The sequence below is a fragment of the Lissotriton helveticus genome, chromosome 10 (assembly GCF_964261635.1).
Source record: "Lissotriton helveticus chromosome 10, aLisHel1.1, whole genome shotgun sequence".
In the NCBI taxonomy this organism is placed as follows: Eukaryota; Metazoa; Chordata; class Amphibia; order Caudata; family Salamandridae; genus Lissotriton; species Lissotriton helveticus.
In genome coordinates this window covers 348,239,271-348,256,872 of record NC_136071.1, presented here as the reverse complement: position 1 = coordinate 348,256,872, position 17,602 = coordinate 348,239,271, and the positions used below count along the sequence as shown (strand labels likewise).

Genomic DNA, 17,602 nt, shown 5'->3' with positions numbered 1-17,602 from the left:
CCCTCTTCCAGCCCCAAGAACTCTCTGCCCTGGGTTTCTCAATGCTGACGGCTTCGATGATGGAGATGGTGGCGGACCTGATTGTTCTCTCCGAAGCCAAGTTTGCGCCGATTCAACCTCGACCGAAGTTGTGCCCGATTGCGTCTGAGGCACCTCTTCCTCCATTGGACATACCAGCCTCTTCAGGGAAGCAGCTCACTTTGCATTCCCTTTTTGGAACTGATTCCGACTACTCTAACCATGGTGATGAGTTTGCTCAGCCCTACAAATGATGATAATTGGTACGAGGACTTGCAGGAGACTAGTGACCTCGATACTTCTCTGGAGATGGCTCTTTTTTTCTTCCCCCCTGGATGAACCACGGTAGAATCTCTCTTACACTATGGTTATTTGAAGATCAGGTGAAGTTCTCGACCTCCAACCCACACTATGGAGATAAAAATATTAATGTTATTACCGAGGTCCTGTAACTTGGACAGACTTCTCCTGAGCCACTTCTCAATTTTAATGAGGCACTGACTGACACTTTATTAGGGGCCTGGGCCAAACCTTGGTCTGGACCCCCTGTCAACTGACAGATACTAGGTGCCATCGTCTGCTCCCAGTGACCCTGCTTTCCTGTGACAGCACCCTACTTTCCTGTAACAGCACCCTTCACCTGACAACCTCCATGAGTCAGTCTAAATTTGAACAGATTTCCTACCACTCCCCCTGACAGAAAATCTAAGCCAGCGAACATTTTCGGCAAGGGGGTCTTTTCCTCCATTAGCTTAACTCTCTGCTCTGTCAAAACAAGCTGCTTGTTAGGGGGCTACTCCCATGTTCTTAGGGATTTGGTGGCACAAGTCCACCAAATTCCATCAGGCAAGCTATTGGCACCAGTTTTGCCATTCGTCGCTGTGTATGACTGCAGTCAACTGGGTTCTCTGGTGACCTCCTGTCCTTCCTGATGGACATGCCCTTTGATGGGATGCGCCTGTTCGGGGACAAGGCTGATTCTGCTTTCAAGTGGTATAAAGAAGGCAGGCTACTGCTTGCTTTCTGGGCCTCTCTGCCCCTGCTTGCCAACCACACCAGTTTCGATTCTCCTTCTGCAGTTTTTCGGTGAGACACCAAGCTGTGTTGTGGTCATGGCTGATGTACCCACCACCCACACTGCTAGTGTGCCGCCCAGTCCACCACCCCCTGCAGCCTCACCTGCCAAACCTCCTCAGCGTGCCCTTAACAGAGCCCAGCCACCTGATAAGAAACTGTATCCAGCGATTCTTTCCGTTTAGGAAGGGGATCGCTTCTTACAGGTGGATGTGGGTCCTGCAGAATGTTTGCTCTACCATTCCTTTCTTCCCTGCCACAAACATCCACTGCCCCGCCCCCGACTGACAGAAGACCATCTCTGCATTTTGTAGAAGGAAGTGCAAGCCCTTTTGTCCAAAAGGGCTGTCAAGAGAGCATGGTTGTTTTTCCTGCTGCTTTCGGGTCCCTTAGGAAGGAGGCCTTTCAGCCTATTCTAGCTATGCACACTCAGTTCGTGGTGGAACAGGGGTATTTTCAGATCGCTGTGCTTCGCTTTGTCCTCACCTATGCCCCACAGGTGTTCGCGAAAGGGATGGCGGTAGTGGCAGCTCATCTTCACAGGTTTGAGGTGCTAATCTTAATCTATCTAGATGACTGGCTGTTGAAGGACATCTTGCCCCAGGCAGTCATTAGCCACCTCCAGAATATGGCAAACCTCATGTCATCTTTGGGGTTCACTATCAACATGCCGAAGTCACACCTCATTCTTTCTCAGACACTCCCCTTCATCAGAGCCACCTGGACACGGTTAGGTTTCATGCCTTTTCCCAGTGAAAGAGAGTTCAGGATATTCAGGCTATGATCTTCGTCTTTCAGTCTCAGTCATGAATTTCAATGAGGTAGACTCTGAGAGTGCTGGTACTGATGGCCTCCTGCATCTGTCTGGTTGAACATGCCATGTGGCATATGCAAGCTTTGCAGTATCATCTGAAGTCTCAGTGGGCCCAACATCAAGGGGACCTCTCTGACCATGTCTAAATTTTGGAGGAGACTGTAAAATATCTGCAGTGTTTGTTGGACCACTATTGGGTCAACAGACCCCTCTACTTCTGCACCCAGATCTGACAATCGTGCTCGATGCATTGCTTTTGGGTTGAACAGCCATCTAGGAGAGGTGGAAATCAGAGGCCTCTGGCCTTTGGTGGAGTCCTGGCTCCACATTAACTTTCTGGTGCTGAGGGTATCTGCTTGGTGTTGAGAAACTTCCTGCTGTACATCATAGGAAAGCTGGTACAGGTGCTCACTGACACCTATTCCATGTTGTACTGCAACAAACAGGGGAATTTTCCTGATGGTGAACCACCTGGCAGGGTCCTTGAATGCCAGGTCAGACGAGCTCAGCCACCGACGCCTAGCGGATAACGAATGGCAGTTACAACCGGAGGTAGAACACGGTTTTCCTCGAACTGAGTAGACCCTTGGATTGACCTGTTCACCGCCGCCGAGAACACACAATGTCGCAATGTATGCATTTCTGTGTGTTGGAGTTTCCAAAGCATCTCTCGCTCAGAGATGTGTTCTGCCTCAAGTGGAACTCAGGACTCCTGTGCCTTTCTGCTGATACCACTCCTTCCCAAGTTCTCAAGAAGATCAGGACCGACTGAGCCGAAGTCAACCTAGTGGCTCCAGATTGGGCACAGAAAATATTGTATACAGAACTCTGGGGCTTGAGCATATGCCCTCCAATAAGGCTGCCCCTCCGGGAGGACTTGCTGTTGCAGCAACAGGGCAGAGTTCTGCAACCGGGCCTTCGCAATCTCCACCTTCATGCTTGAAGATCGAGCAGCAACAGCTGCACACCTTCGACCTTCTTCATGAGGTGGTTGATGTCATTTTGGCTGCCAGGAATTTCTCAACAAAAACAATAAACGCCTGTTTTTGGTATAAAGTTGTGGCTTGATGCGGCACACACCAGATTGACACCCCCCTCCAGGCCAAGTTATCTGACAGTTTGTTGTATTTTTTGTCCCTTGTCAGCAGGATTTTACACTGGGCACAGTTAAATGGTACTTTCCGGCCTGTTTGTGGTTGCCATATCAGCCCTCGTTGTTTAACCCCTTCGACGCTCATGACGAGCTTGTCATGAGTTACGCCTCTCGTACGCTCATGACGAGCTCAGCTCGTCATGTAACGCCTTTTTTTTAAAAGTGCCGCGCACAGCGGGAAAACCGCTAGCGCGCATGCGGTTAAGTCTCCAATTGTTATGCTCTTTTTGAAAGGTTTGCAACATATTTCTTCCCTTTCTATTTGTCATGCCAGAGTGGTACCTTATCTTGGTCCCTTTGCTCTTGCCTGCCATGGCCTTGCCTTGGGCATAGTAAAGGGTTATCTTTCTGCTCTTTTCAGCTTCTTACCATTCCCAGATCAGCCCTCACTGTTCAAGTCACCATTTGTGATGCAATTTCTGAAAGGCCTTCAACATATGTTTTCCCCTTCTCTCTCTGTCATGCCCCAGTGGTATCTTAATCTGGCCCTAACATATCTGATGTGCACTCTGTTCATGCCGCTTCACAGCTGTCCCTTATGGCTCATTACCATTAAGCCTGTGTTCCTCGTCGCTATCACCTCGAAGCACCTCGAACGACGTCCATGCAGAGCCTCAAGGCGCCACCATCCAGTGTGCAGAGGCACCGCTGAAAAGTTTCCAAATCCAATGCGACACCTGGGGAGTATTCAAAAGGTGAGGAATCTGCTACTAGATAGTTTCTACCAGAAATAGGATTACCAAAGTAAAGTAACGTATTCACCTGGCACCTCGAATAAGTCCATGTGAGGTTAGCCACACCCTCCTGCAAAGTGCCAGGATACACTCACAGGTAATTACGCCCTATGAAAGTACTCTTACCATGTCTGTGTTGGTGCCTCTGAGGAGGACTGTTTCACCAAGAAAAGAAAGTGCTGTCCAGCCCATACCTTGGTGCATCTATTAATTCTTCTCTGCAATCTGGCCTTCAGATTCCAGTAAAGCTATCGTTCCCATTGTGAGTTTCATACTCCTAAAATAACCTTGGAGGAGTCATTTCTGTACCAAGCATGCAAAGGCATTCTCCAGTACTTTCAGAATCTCCTAAGTCTAGATTGTGAGTTGGGATGATCTTTACATCTTCATCATTGTGTTATTGCTAAGGTGCAAAGGTAATCATTGCATTGCTCATGCCCCTGCAACATGTAGCCCATTTATTTTTAGGTTCTGCACCATCAATCCACTTCTAGTCCATTACTGCAATTAGTCTGGGATCTTTTGAAACCAGCTAGTGAACCTTTCTTGACTTCTGCTTCATCCGTTCCAGCTCCTCTTAGACTTGAAGTATTATCTTCCAGAGTAAGATCCTCTTTATCCTCGAGCAGAGCCACAGCTGGATTTGTTTTTGTTTTTTTACCGATAGGTAGTATCACTTGTTTGGCTTTCTTGCTGATACGGAAATGCAGTGTGTGAGAAACTGCCATCTTTTTTGCATTGGTATACCCCTATTTTTTTCTGAACTGCTGATGTGCTTTGACTGAGTGTGCCTTGGGCTCCTGCCAACCAGGTACCAAGGGCCTGTTTTCCTTCCCTAAAACTGTGTTGAAACTAAAACTCAATTGGCATCTCTGGCCACCTGTAAGCCCCTAGTAAATGGTACCCTAGGTACCCAGGACATGGTGACCAGAGAAGACCCCTGAGGGCCGCAGCACTTATTGTGCCACCCTCAGGGGTCCTGTACCCTGACGCCCACACACTGCCTTTGCAGGCTGAGTGTCTAAGTACAGAACTAAACAAAGAGTCGACATGGCACACATCCCTGTGTACCATGCCCACAGAACCCACTGCCCTGGCATACTTCAGTCACCCCTCTAGCTGGGTTCCCTATGCCAGAGGTGTGGGCACAGGTGCATGAGCCCTGTGCCCCTACAGTACCCAGGGCCATTCCTGGGCACTGTAAGTGCAGTGATGCCATTAAGAGTATATGGTGCTGGGAGGTTGTCATTACGATCTCCACAGCACCATAACGCTACACCAAAGACTGACAAGTTTGGTACCAAACTTCTCAGCACATTAAACCCGCACTAATGCCAGTGTGAGATTTAATGTACAATGCACCAGAGGGCATCTTAGAGATGCTCCCATAAAACCTAACCTACAATCCACGTCTGGGCTGAGTGGCTGCAGAGGCTGCCACACAGCAGACATGTTGCTGGACCCCTGGGTGGAGAGCCCCCGCTCTCCTGGGCCGGCAACAATGCACATCCTGGGCGAGGTGCTAGGTCTCCTCCCCCAGGAGGGGCAGGGGAAAGCTTCAAAGGCATGCCGCCTCTAAGAGCTTCTCCAGACCATTTGCTGTACTCAGCAACTGGCCCCCACCGCTTCTAACCCCCACTCTGGCGGGAAGACTGGCAGGAAACCCTACGTCAGGAAGCGGGGGCTGCCAGCCTGTGCCAACCCCACCCCTCAGGTTGGGAGAGGCGAGGTGACGCACGACCCCGGGCTCCGGCCATCTTGAAGATGGGGAGCCCTGCCCAATCAAAGCTAGGCTCCTGCCCCCCTCCCACAGGAGAGGAGCAGGCTAGGGGGTGTACCCACCCCAGGACAGGGACCTATTGGTCCCTGCCCTTGCCCTACCTGTAACGCCCCTAAATGTAGTATTTAGGGGCACCCTGAACCTTCCTTCCTCAGATCCCGATACGAAAAGAAGAAAGAAGATCAAGAGGAAGAAGACCCGCCGTGCAGCTGCTAACAACAGGACGACCACAACTGACTTGGCCCCAGCCCTACCGGCCTGTCGCTCCTGGAACCTTCTCCTGCCTAAACCCCATCGACCCCAGCAGACAGCAACCTTGAGACACCCAGAGGACCTGCCTGCCTTGACCCTCTTAAAGACTGGGACTGCCATCAGCAGAGGCTCTGCTGCAACAACACCCCTGGTGCCAGCCAGAAAGCTCCGGACCAGACCTGTCTGCACCCGCCGAGCCTGGCCCGTGCCCAAGTGATTCAAGACCACGTGGACGTCCCCCCGGTGACTGGGACCCGAAGTCCAGTGCCCAAAGACCCTCCTCGACGAACCAGATGATGCCTGCAGACTCAGATACAGGGGCCCCTCCAACCGCGACCTGAAGGTAAGCTTTCCCGACACCTAAAGACACCCCTGCACCCGCCGCCCTACAGCTCCCTGTGCTCCCCTTTGGGGTACCTACCTGTGCTCCAAGATCCCAACTTACCTCTCGAAGTGATGGTCGCCCCTGAAGAGTCTCCGCCCCCGAGCCAGCAGCCTTTGTTCGTATGTTACCTTTCCCATTGAATTACATTGTGCCCCGATGGCTCAAAAGCACCCTGCATCCAGCCGCCCGAGTGACTCTGACCGTGCCACCTTTGCCCTATCCTATTTCCCCATTTGCCCTGAGCAAGTGACCAGGAGCCCCGTTCCCACAGCCGTATGGCCTGCTAGCCAGCCGCCACCAACCGGAGGCCCCCTGCCTCTCATTTGATAACATTGGGCCTAACTACGTCTGCACCCGGCCGCCCCTGTGCTGCTGAGGGTGAACCAATTGTACCTACCTGGCCCTGGGAGACCCCTGAGTCTATGCCCAGAACCTTAACTTCACCAGTCGAGTACTCACCTGGAAACCGGTAACTCACTTACCTGCCATTGGGTAACATTGACTGGCTTGACTCGAAAAATGTTCTAAGTGTGAAGTTTTGGAAACTTAAAATATTCATATAAAATCAACCGAATTTCGAAGTACTCACCTGTGATCAGGAACCGCAAAAGTAATCCCTACCGGGTTTACTAGTAAACTGTATTTTCTCCATAGGAATTCTTTGCCTGCTTTTCTATGAAATTTCTTTGAAAACTTGAAATAATCTTTAAAAATCATACGAAATACTGAAACGTAATTACTTACCTGTTTTTAGTTGAGACCCCATTGCTGGACCTAGGAGCCCAGTACTGGATTACAAAAGTAACAAGATCGTACTTTACCTGCAACCTGAATTTTCTCTAATTGGATAACATTGCCAGATTTCTGTTAAAAAGTTTCTAAGTGTGAACTTTTAAAATAGCTTTATATTCCTAAAAAATCACTGCAATAACTAAAACGTTTTTACTAAATTGTTTTCAGCTTAGATCCCAGGACTGAATCTAGGATCCAGTCCTGGAACTACCAAAGTAATCTACAAAGTAATCAACTGTGTTTATATAGAAAAACCTGTTGAGCTCACTGCTAAATTGTGTGTAGAACTGTGTTGCCTACTGCAATCCCTGTACCTATTGTGTTTACAAAGTTTATTGCCTTCCTCCAAAGTACTCATCTGAGACCTCTCATATTGAGAACAGTATATTTTGATACCTATTGGTTCTAAAAATAAAACAACTATATCTTTGATATAAAAACAATTGGCCTGGAGTTCAGTTTTTGAGAGTGTGAAACCTTTTGCTGACTGAGTGTGTACAACAAATGCTTTACACTGTCCTCTGGTACTGTCTCACTGCTCAACCAAGCTACCACTTTATAGAGTAAGGTCACACCTGGCTTTAACCTCTGTTGTACCTCTGGGGGTTGTGGACTCTATACACACTGTACCTTATTCTGGTCCAGTGTATATAGAGCCACTTTCTCACACAGTGTTTGAAGTTCAAAATGAAGACCTTCAGTACTTTGCTGTAGAAAAACAGGAGAGTATTAAAAAACAGTATTCCCAGTCATGTTCTCCACTACATCCAGCAAGTTTAATCATCTCAATAGAAACAGCTGTAAAAGCAGCACCAACAACAAAAATAACCTTTTCAAGTGCCAGGAATAGCAAAGGAAAGAGTTTGTCAGCATCCATCCACTGCCACAGGAAAACCTCCTGCAGGAGGAAAATAATGACTCAATTGTTCCCCCATCCGGCAGGCACTCTTTTAGGTGAAATCCTCAGAATCGATCTACAAGAGTGACACACAATCACAAACTACAAATTGGTGCCTCTGTCAATTTTCAAAACATTCTAGTATCAGAGCAGACTGCAGTGGAAAGTCAGCCCCCTTCTGGAGAAGCAAGCCAGCAAATAAGTTCTTCCATCTGAAAAGGAATTTATTCTTGTTGTTTTGTGGTTCAAATTAAAGGACCAAAACAATAATTCAGATCCTTTCTCGACGTGAAGTCAACAAACAAGTGGATATGGGTGGCAAAAGTTTGAATAGTAGCCTTTCATCAAATCAATCATCCGCTCCATCAGATGAATTGGATTTGTGCTATAGCGCTTCAGGATACCTACTTCCACATTACAATATTTGAGAAACATCGGAAGTTCATATTGTTTGTGGTGGTCAGCTATTATCACTACAAAGTTGTACCATTTGACTTGAAATTCTAGCTGAGAACTGTTACAGACGCATGTCAGTAGTTGCCACACATCTGAAAAGGAAAATAATTTTTGCTTTTCCGGACCTATAAGACTGCCTAATAAAGGCTTCATCACCTCAGGGGGTTCTTCCTCATGCCCTTGTGTCCTTAGCAATTCTTGACCGGCCAGATGTTATGCAAAGTCGACTTCAGTCTTGGTTCACTCCATCCATTGTCTGGTAAAAGTGCTGGACATTAAGGTGGTAGGAGTGTATCCATCAGAGAAGACAGTCTTCTATCACTCTTAAATTTCACAATCTTCATAGGAGAAAGAACGTGATGGCTTTCCAGATGTCCTTGTTTCTCAGGTCCCTGGTATTGTGCTATGTACAGGGCCTTTATTCTTAACTCCACACACTGCGCCATTCAACAGTGTCTAGAGGATCAGTAGTGTGATCACTGATATGATCAGTAGAACTTCAGCAGTTGGGAAGATAAAATAACGCTTGCACCAGCTGTGATTCAGTCTTTCTCATTGTATTGCAGAACTGAAAATACGTTTCATCAGAATATTCCAATACAAACAATTGTGATGGATGTCTCTTGTTTTGTGATGAGGTAATCTCTTAAATCATGTCTACAATCAATGAACATGGCCCTAGAAAAAATTGCATTTCACATTGACCTGCCGGAGCTGAGGGTAGTCCATCCGGTGCCCAGTCCTTCCTTCCAGTATTCAAGACAAATGTACTGATTGTTCAGATTGACAATACAGCATTGTTCTGTTTGTACAAGTAGGGAGGATAAGGAGCCATATTTGTGTCTTGAGTCATTAAAGGCCTAGAAGTGGCTCTTATCTAGAACATCACAGTAGCTTGCCTTTCAGATATCTAGAATGTAGAAATTGACTCAGTAGAGATCACAAGTGTTTTCTAAATTACAAACTGCAAGTGGCAGAGCTGTGCTGCAATCAAGATGGCTTGCTCTGTAAACTAGCTACGCAATCCCGCCCTAGATTTTCTGGGCTCTGTACCTCTGCACATCGAATCCTGCATTGGAAGCACAGACGATCAGAAGGGGGCTCTGTCCCACTATCCTGGAGACATGGCATGGCAGCACCGTCCATGGGCGGATGCTTGTGAGGAGCACTGACAGAGTTGAATGTGGCAAAAAGTAATGAATGGAATGATTGAATTAATCTCTCCCAGTTCTAATTACTTGGGGGCCGCATCCCAGTCCATCGTTATTTTGCACTCCATTCCACCGCAATTTTTGACCCAACCACATGCAAGTCATTCTTGGCCCTGCTCCAATGGGAACAGTCCACCCTGAACTCTCAGATCATGTCCTCCCTGAATTAGATCACAAGCAACCTAAGACTGGTTTTGCCCATACAAGGGATCATCAGTCGGGTATAGCTTGGTTCTAGTGGCACAGTGTGCATCGGACCCACATCTGGGCATACACGTCCCATTTATGACATCACACTGAAGTATACAAAAAAGTAATAGATGTAATGCTTTAATTCATCTCAGCCACTAGTAAATACTCAGGGCTGCATCCAAGTCCATAGTTATTTTTCACACCATGCCACCTTAATTTGGAGCCAACAACGTGCAAATCATTGTTGATCCTACTCCGATGAAACAGTCCAGCCCAAACTGCCAGGTTAGGTCCTCCCTGAGTTGGGGCCCAAGCAACTCAAGACCGGTTTTACCCTAATTCGGTCTCATCAGAGTTGAAGTTGGCACTGAGCTGGGCTGTTCAGCAAGGCCTTCCCCCTGCCATCACTCTATCATTAGCAGAGGGTCTCCTTCCTCCTGGGCTCACAGACTGAATTTACAATGGTATGAAATCCTTTGCATATCATAAAATGAGAGGGGCTGGAGGGCTCCCAGTGCCCTTTCTGCCTTGGGGATTAGAGCAATAATTGGAGATCTCATAGCCAGGCCTCAGCAATGAGTTGCTCGCTTATTCTTGTTGCGGTGAACACAGCAGGGCAGTCGTTACACCCACCTGATGTAACTCATTCTAAAGATTGCAGTAATGGCTGAGGATTATTGCTTGCCTCAAGGGACTATTTAGCCTAGGAATGTGGTTTCTCAGTCCACAATAAAATTAACTGGTCAGTGACTATGTGTAGCGCATGCCTCTCATGACCTACAAAACCAGGTGAGCAAGATTGAAAAGATAATTGATTTCTGATGTATACTTCTAACAGCAGATGTCTCACCTTTAGAATATTCACCAGATACCAGACTCGATCAGGAAGCTTTTCTCAGCAATATACCTGTACACTATGAGGTGGAGCTGTTTTCTCTGTACCACCCTTGAAGTGATAAGACGGAGCTATTCTTAAGCGCCACCCTGCGCATCAACATCAGTTCCTTTCATTCTGCGTCTTTGAACATAAATCCGGAGCTCCACCCCATTTTCTTCACCTTCCAATTACTCCTTATACTGAATTCTGTGTGCAAGGGTGTGATATCCCCTCTTTAAACTACAGGTTTCTTACCATGCGGTGCCGGCAGAATACCGATCTGGGTCATTAACCTGAATGAGGTTTGTGTTTGGGCTCGGGCACTTTTGGGAGTCATTTGATCCACCCAAAGGAGACCCAGGGCAGAGAACTATGCTGTACATTGTAGAACATAAGCAGTCATCATGGGCCACGTATAAGATCTGGTCCTGCTCCAAGTTCAGGACATGGACCCGCTCCTGCGAGAAGTTGTCTTTGCAGTCAAAGTCCTTCATTAAGTCGAAGTTCAAACGAAAAAACAAGAAAACTACTCTGTCCCCCTTCCCCACCACTCTTTATCTAAAGAGAAGACGCAAGGGTGTCAGTGACATTTGGTCTCCTTCCCAATCTCCGGTTGTGGAACCGATTCTACAGTTGATTCCGATTTGCCCCCAATTCCCTGGGCCATCAGTGACACCTCAGCAGATCGAGGCCTTTAAGAAAACCAGGATTACTTGGCGCTCTCCCGGCTTCCTGTGGTTCTTTTTTGGCACTCAAGGACCTGCATGGACTCCAAATCAGATTACCACCGGCTGATCTGTCCTCGGTTCCGTCTGATACACTTGAACCTCTCATGGCCTCTATGCCAGCTCCAGTGCAGACTTCCATGCTGGCTCTATGACCCGTGTCAATCCTTCCTTCCTTCATCGATGCCAGTGAGGGGGGAGAATCCAGTATAGGATCCAAAATCTTACCCTGTACTGGCTTCGGCACGACCATGACAGAGATCACATTATCAGATCTTTTTAGGCCCTGCCAAACAGTTTTCTCACCAGTTTATGGAAATTCAGAGGCTACTCTAGGGTGGTAGCATACAGGCGCAAGTCTTCCCAGCCCCTGCTGCAGTCATCCCCATCCTTTTGCGGCCGGGAACGTGGCTCTGTAGGTGAAAAACTTGAGTTATCTTTGACAGTACCCATACCTTTGACACCCAGGTCAAGAGGACCATGAGTTCTAGCTTTTTCATTATTAAAATCTTGAAAAACATTTTCTATCTTATACCAGTTAAACTCAGAGAGCAGTGGTTATTGGAATTGCATTTATATAGCGCTTACTATCCCCTAACGAGGCGTCAAAGCACTTTTCGGCGAGGAGCACGCTACTCCGGAACCCAAAAAGCAGTAGTGGTGAATTAGTGTGGGGAAATATGATATTAACTTGAGTGGTGGGCCTGTCAGGGTTATTTGGGTTGAAAAGGATAGTGGAGGGCTAGAAGAGGGAGGGGTTTGCATTTATTTAGAGCTCGGTACCCCTGATGAGGCATCACAGCACTTTTTGAGGAGTAGTACATACTCCGGAACCCAAACCGGAATAGTGGTGAATTAGCTTAGGGAAATATGAAATTAATTTGAGCGGTGGACATGTGAACCTCTTAGTTGGATTGAGAACGATAGTGGAGGGATAGAAGAGGGAAGGATCTAGAAAGGGTTTATTTGGAGTTCATAGCAGCAGGTTTGGGATGAGTAGGTACCAAGAGGGCTGAACCCACCAGTCCCTGAACTCCTGCATGCAAAGTGATGTTGGCTAAAAAGCCAGGGCAGGCTTACACTGCAGGGTATGTTGGCATATTTGAATGACTGCTCTTTGCAGATGTAAATGCCATATTGACAAAAATACGTAGATCTGCTGAAAGGGCAAAATAAGAAACTGGATCCTACAGATTAGCCTGCAAATGCTCCAATTGTACTCTTCCAAGATAAAGCCAAAACAAATCCAAATTAATTCCACTTTCTCTTTAATCATTTTGTATACCTTGCTATGTCATCTCGCACTAAGGCTTATATTTACTAAGTGTTACGTGGGTGCTCGCACTGCTCTGTGCAGTTGTGTACTGTGAGGGTTACCCAAGTTGTCAAAACACACATAAATAAATACTTTATCCCAGGCTGTGACGAAACCAGGCAACATAGCCATCCACTCTATAAGCCTACAACAAAAATAATTTGACAGTCCTCTGAGGCCAGTATCTGCTCCCAGTGTTAGTGTAACTGGAGAGGCCAGGCTCTGCACACAGTGTGACAGAAGAGAGACCAAGAGGCACATTTAGTAAACTTTCCCGCAACACAGAATAACCAGCAAAGTTGCTGCGCTGTGTTGCGTGAAAGGGAGAAAGCAGAAATGGTCCACATTTACAAAGGTATCGTGCATTTCTGCTCTCTCCCTACACAGGGGCCCTGTGTGCAGCTCGGCGCCAGCACAGGCACCCCTGCATCATACTTCAAGGGTGCCTGCACAACAGACAGGACTATTTTTGTGCAGGAAGGGACAAGGGGCATTTTTCTTTGTGTGTCAAAGAAAATAACGAGAAGAAATAAAGATATTTCTTCTCGTATTGCCCCACTTGGGAAGCTCAAGAATTTTTATGCATGCTCAGGGGCTTGGGACTCCATACTCTCCATGCCCAATCCGGAGCCACAAGAAGGACTTGGGCCCGCTCATTCCTGATCTTCTTGAGAACTCTAGGCAGGAGTGGTACTGGCGTAAAGGAAGGCCTGAGCTCCACTCAAGACGAAAAGTATCTCTAAGCGCGAATAGCCTTGGAACTTACAACACACAGAACTGCTAACATTGCACATTCTGAGCTGTGGTGAATAGATCTAACCTGAGTTTTGGCCAATCACTGAAGAGACCTTGCACCACCTTTGGATGGAGGCACCATTCAGGGTTGGCTAGGCATCGATGGCTGAGTTAATCTGCTCTGGCATTCAGAGAACCTGCCAGATGCTGAACCACAGGGAATATGTCCTGCTGTTCCAACCATATCCAAAGACGCAGGGCACTTGGAACAAGGTCCACAACCCTATCCCTCACTATTTGTTCCAATACCACATGGTATTGGTTAATTACTTCACACCTTGACTATTGGAGTGCATTATATCTTAAAATAAACAAGTCATCACTTAACAAATTGCAGGTCATCCAAAATGAAGCAACTCACCTAATACTGGATGTACCTAAACGCATTTGAGTCATGGAAGGCATACACTGCCTGCACTGGTTGCCAGTCAGGAAGCGGGTGACTTTTGAAGCGCTCTGTATTGCACTTCTGGCCATGCACTTACAGGGGCTACCTCCCCTGAAGACAGTGTTTCGTTGGTTTTCCCCAAAGAAACCTCTTAGATCTTCCTTTCTTAAGAAGGTGAACATTCTGAGATTCAGGAAAGCCAGGTGAGGCGGTCACTCCTTTTCTGTATCAGCGGGCAGACTGTGAAGCACATTGCCCACCCTCATTGCAAGCTTAAACTCTTATGTGGCTTTCCGCAAGCAAATGAAAACATGGCTACTTTCCCTTCCGTAATTGTAGCGTTATGATCTTTTCTGGCTTTTTTCCTCGCCGGTGGTAGCACTTTGACATCTATGGGCATAATGTGCGTTATAAATTTAAAATGCAAATGCAAACACGCAGATAACCAAGGGCTTCAGTCCTTCCAGTCCCCATTTCCTGCTGCAGCAGCTACCCAAAGCGCTTTACTTGCCATCATTGGAGCACAACCAACCATCAAGAGGGTTTCGGACTCGGAAACAGGGATGGGTTTTTACCCTTGCTACTTATTTGTGCTGAAAAAGGTTGAAGGCTTTTGGCCGATCTTATATTTTCGCCTTCTGAACGTTTTCCTGCAGAAGGACTAATTCGAAATGCTCACACTGGCCCAGATTGTTTGCCTTGGATTTGAGCGTTTATATGGTATCCTTGGACCTACAGGATTTTCATACATCCGTCCTGCAAACCCACAAACTTGATCAGCAGTTGAAGGTAGACTAAGAGCATTTTCAGTTTATATTTCTCCCCTTCGGCTTCACCAGTGCCCCACGGGTGTTCACAACAGTGTTGAATGTGGTCATTGTCCATCTCCAAATGTTTTGGATATACCAGTTTTCCTTTACCTCAATGACTTTTTAAAAGGTTGGATCGCCACAGTTAGTCGTAGGCTGCCTCCAGATGGAGGGCGAAGCTCCTAACATAGTCTTGGTTGTTGATCAACAAGCTGAAGTTGCACCGGACTCCATAGCAGAGGCTTCATTTCCTCCACTGTGTTTTCAAGGGATGGGCTAGTTTCACTATTCACTGCTTATAATAAAAAGTGGAGATCCCTCGAGGAGAAGGGAAAACTGCTTCTGTAGGAGAATCTCTATTGAAATAAAACACAGCCATCTATTCTCCCCAGTGTAAGTTAAGAGGGGTTGATTGCATTTTTAGCAATATACTAAGCTTCTGTACAAAACAAATTTACAGAAGAGTGCATGAAGTGATGTGTAGAGTGTGCTTCCTTAAAGGAGCGGTGTCCGTTTTACAGCCTTAGTAAACTGCAACCTGTCTAGCCAAGTTACCACCCATTACTGTCACTGTTTCTATAAATAAGGGTTGGTTGAAGTTTTTCTTGTCACTTTTGTTAAACTAATAACATGTTGACCGTCTATTTAGTTCATTTTAAAGAAAATTAAGAACATAGTCAAATACATACTACAGATAGACCGGCAAATTTATCTTTAGAAAAGCCATTAAAAAAGTCTTTATATATCTTTTGTAAAAACAAAAATAAATGCGTCTGGAGCACACACAGCATTTGGATTATCTAGTGTTTATGATTTCAGTGGAGATGCTCCTGAAGGGTAACTAAAATTACAGTTTAGTGATTTCTCTTTTTTTTTATTAATGTTATTAGTTATCAACATTAATGCTTTATTAGTACTCTATATATCAAGTCTTGGTTTCATCACTGGCATATATTCTTACAGTCTCAATTTAACTATAATACACTACATGCTTAGATATCTTGTTACCCTTCACCATCCAATTTATCTAGTTCAATATCTTGTCTTTCATTTCTAACTCATTTGTGATAGTGGTGTCTTCCAACTCTGAATATTCCCTTGCCCCACGCACATTTCTCATGTTTCTGTAATTAAATATCAAAAGAATCACTGATATTGCTACAACTAGTTTTTAAGATCCAGGCCTCTAACATAATAATGTGTTTCTACATAATTTACAACTACACAATCTAAAACTGATCTGCTTGTTCAATATATCGACCCAGACATAGTTTCTAACATCTCACAAAATGTACGCAGCTGTTATCAGTGTATCTATAAGTAGCATGCTTCCGCACGCCAACAGTCATTGGACGGTCTTTTCCTTTTTTTTGTATCTGTTTATTAGGCTTTCAATAGAACAAACACATAAGGTACCCACGCAGGGTCATATCAATGACAGTGATTGCGTAGTTATATTTGCCCATGATGGTTTATCGGGTTCCGGCCCTGAGTGGACGTTCTTTTCCTTTGTGATAGTTAACTAATATTAGCAGAGCATTTCCTTAAAAATGGTGTCAGTGCATCTCTGAATATGAAGACATACATTCCCCTATTTGACTAGTTGATTGATCAGATAGTGTTTATCTCTGTTCAGCCTTGGTTTTGTAGCTTTTTTTAAAAAAGGTTTGATTTTTGATGAACCGGGATAATGCACACTTGGTAGGTAAAGTCTTTTCAGCTGCTTGTTTTGCCATCTGATATGTTTTTATTTTTCTCGCAGCTCTGGGGTTGGACGAACAGGTGCCTTCTGTTTGATGTATGCGGCAATGCAAGAGGTGGAGGCTGGCAACGGAATTCCTGACCTAGCTCAGCTGGTAAAGCGCATGAGGCAGCAAAGGAAGCACATGCTGCAGGAGAAGGTAAGGTCTGATAAGCTTTTTCATTACATTTTAGTCCTGTCGTTCTTGCCCAGATTTTGCCATACTAATGACACCTTTGTTAGAGTTCCTTTTACTCTGTCTGTGTTTTGGCTGTGTATGTTGTCTGTGACATGAGAAATGTTGAACGAGTTTACAAAAATATTAACACTTTCTAGACATGAGTTGTCCTGCGACACTTTAGTGTAGTTAGGCTCTGCGCATTGGAATAACATAAACGATAGTTTAGACGTAGGACTTAGGTCGACTAGGTCTCTATTGAATATGTTAGACTTAATTATGAAATGCCGGCTAGCTCAGAGGTCACTAGAAACTTTCTCGAGTACACAAGAAGGGATTAGTTTCTGACAACCGCATAAACATGACAGCTTTGCTCCCTCTAGAATAAGGAGCATACCTCCAGAGTCAAATAGATAGCTATTTTACTCAGTCAATCGTGCCTGCTTAGTTTCACCAGAAGAGCAGAGAAACAGAGAGACGGGCGTTTTCAATAAAAGAGGTTATTTATTGAACAGTCTTCTTTCTCATGCAAGAGAAGTTAATTGCTACAATTGCAATACTTGTCGTAAAGTAAAGTGCGTACAGTAAAAAGAGTATTACAAAGTAATACTGTCAAAGCATGGTATGGTTTCTAAGCCATACAGAGTTTAAAATGGGTACAATACATACAATGATAAAATAAGTACTAAACGTACTCAACTGGTGCTTCTAAGATACGCCTACCCCGGTGTACCTAACCTAAGCCTAGTACGTGGGAAGGAGTAAGTGAGATATAGTTTTTACTTAAGGTAGTTTCTGCCAAGAATTTAATCAAGAATTCTCTAAGGGTCTAATCAGCTCCGTACCTTGGTTATAGAATAAAGGAGGTCTTGTATCTCTCTCTCAGGACTCAATATCCCAGCAACCCGCAGGAGAAAAGACAGCGTCTCTCTTAGTGCGTCAATGGGAGGGTCGGCTTCCTTCGGCACTTGCTACAGCAGGGCGTCGGGCAAGTAGATGCTCGATCTGCTCCAAA

The 17,602-nt window shown here is 45.8% G+C and overlaps 1 protein-coding gene across 1 annotated transcript in view; it reads left to right on the top strand.

Moving 5' to 3' along the window:
* Positions 1-17,602, top strand: part of PTPN23 (protein tyrosine phosphatase non-receptor type 23) — a 663,560-nt gene that overhangs the window by 565,245 nt on the left and 80,713 nt on the right. Inside the window, exon 23 of the mRNA XM_078662553.1 lies at positions 16,431-16,569. Within this exon, the coding sequence (XP_078518679.1) occupies positions 16,431-16,569 (139 nt within the window). The remainder of the gene's footprint in view (positions 1-16,430; positions 16,570-17,602) is intronic.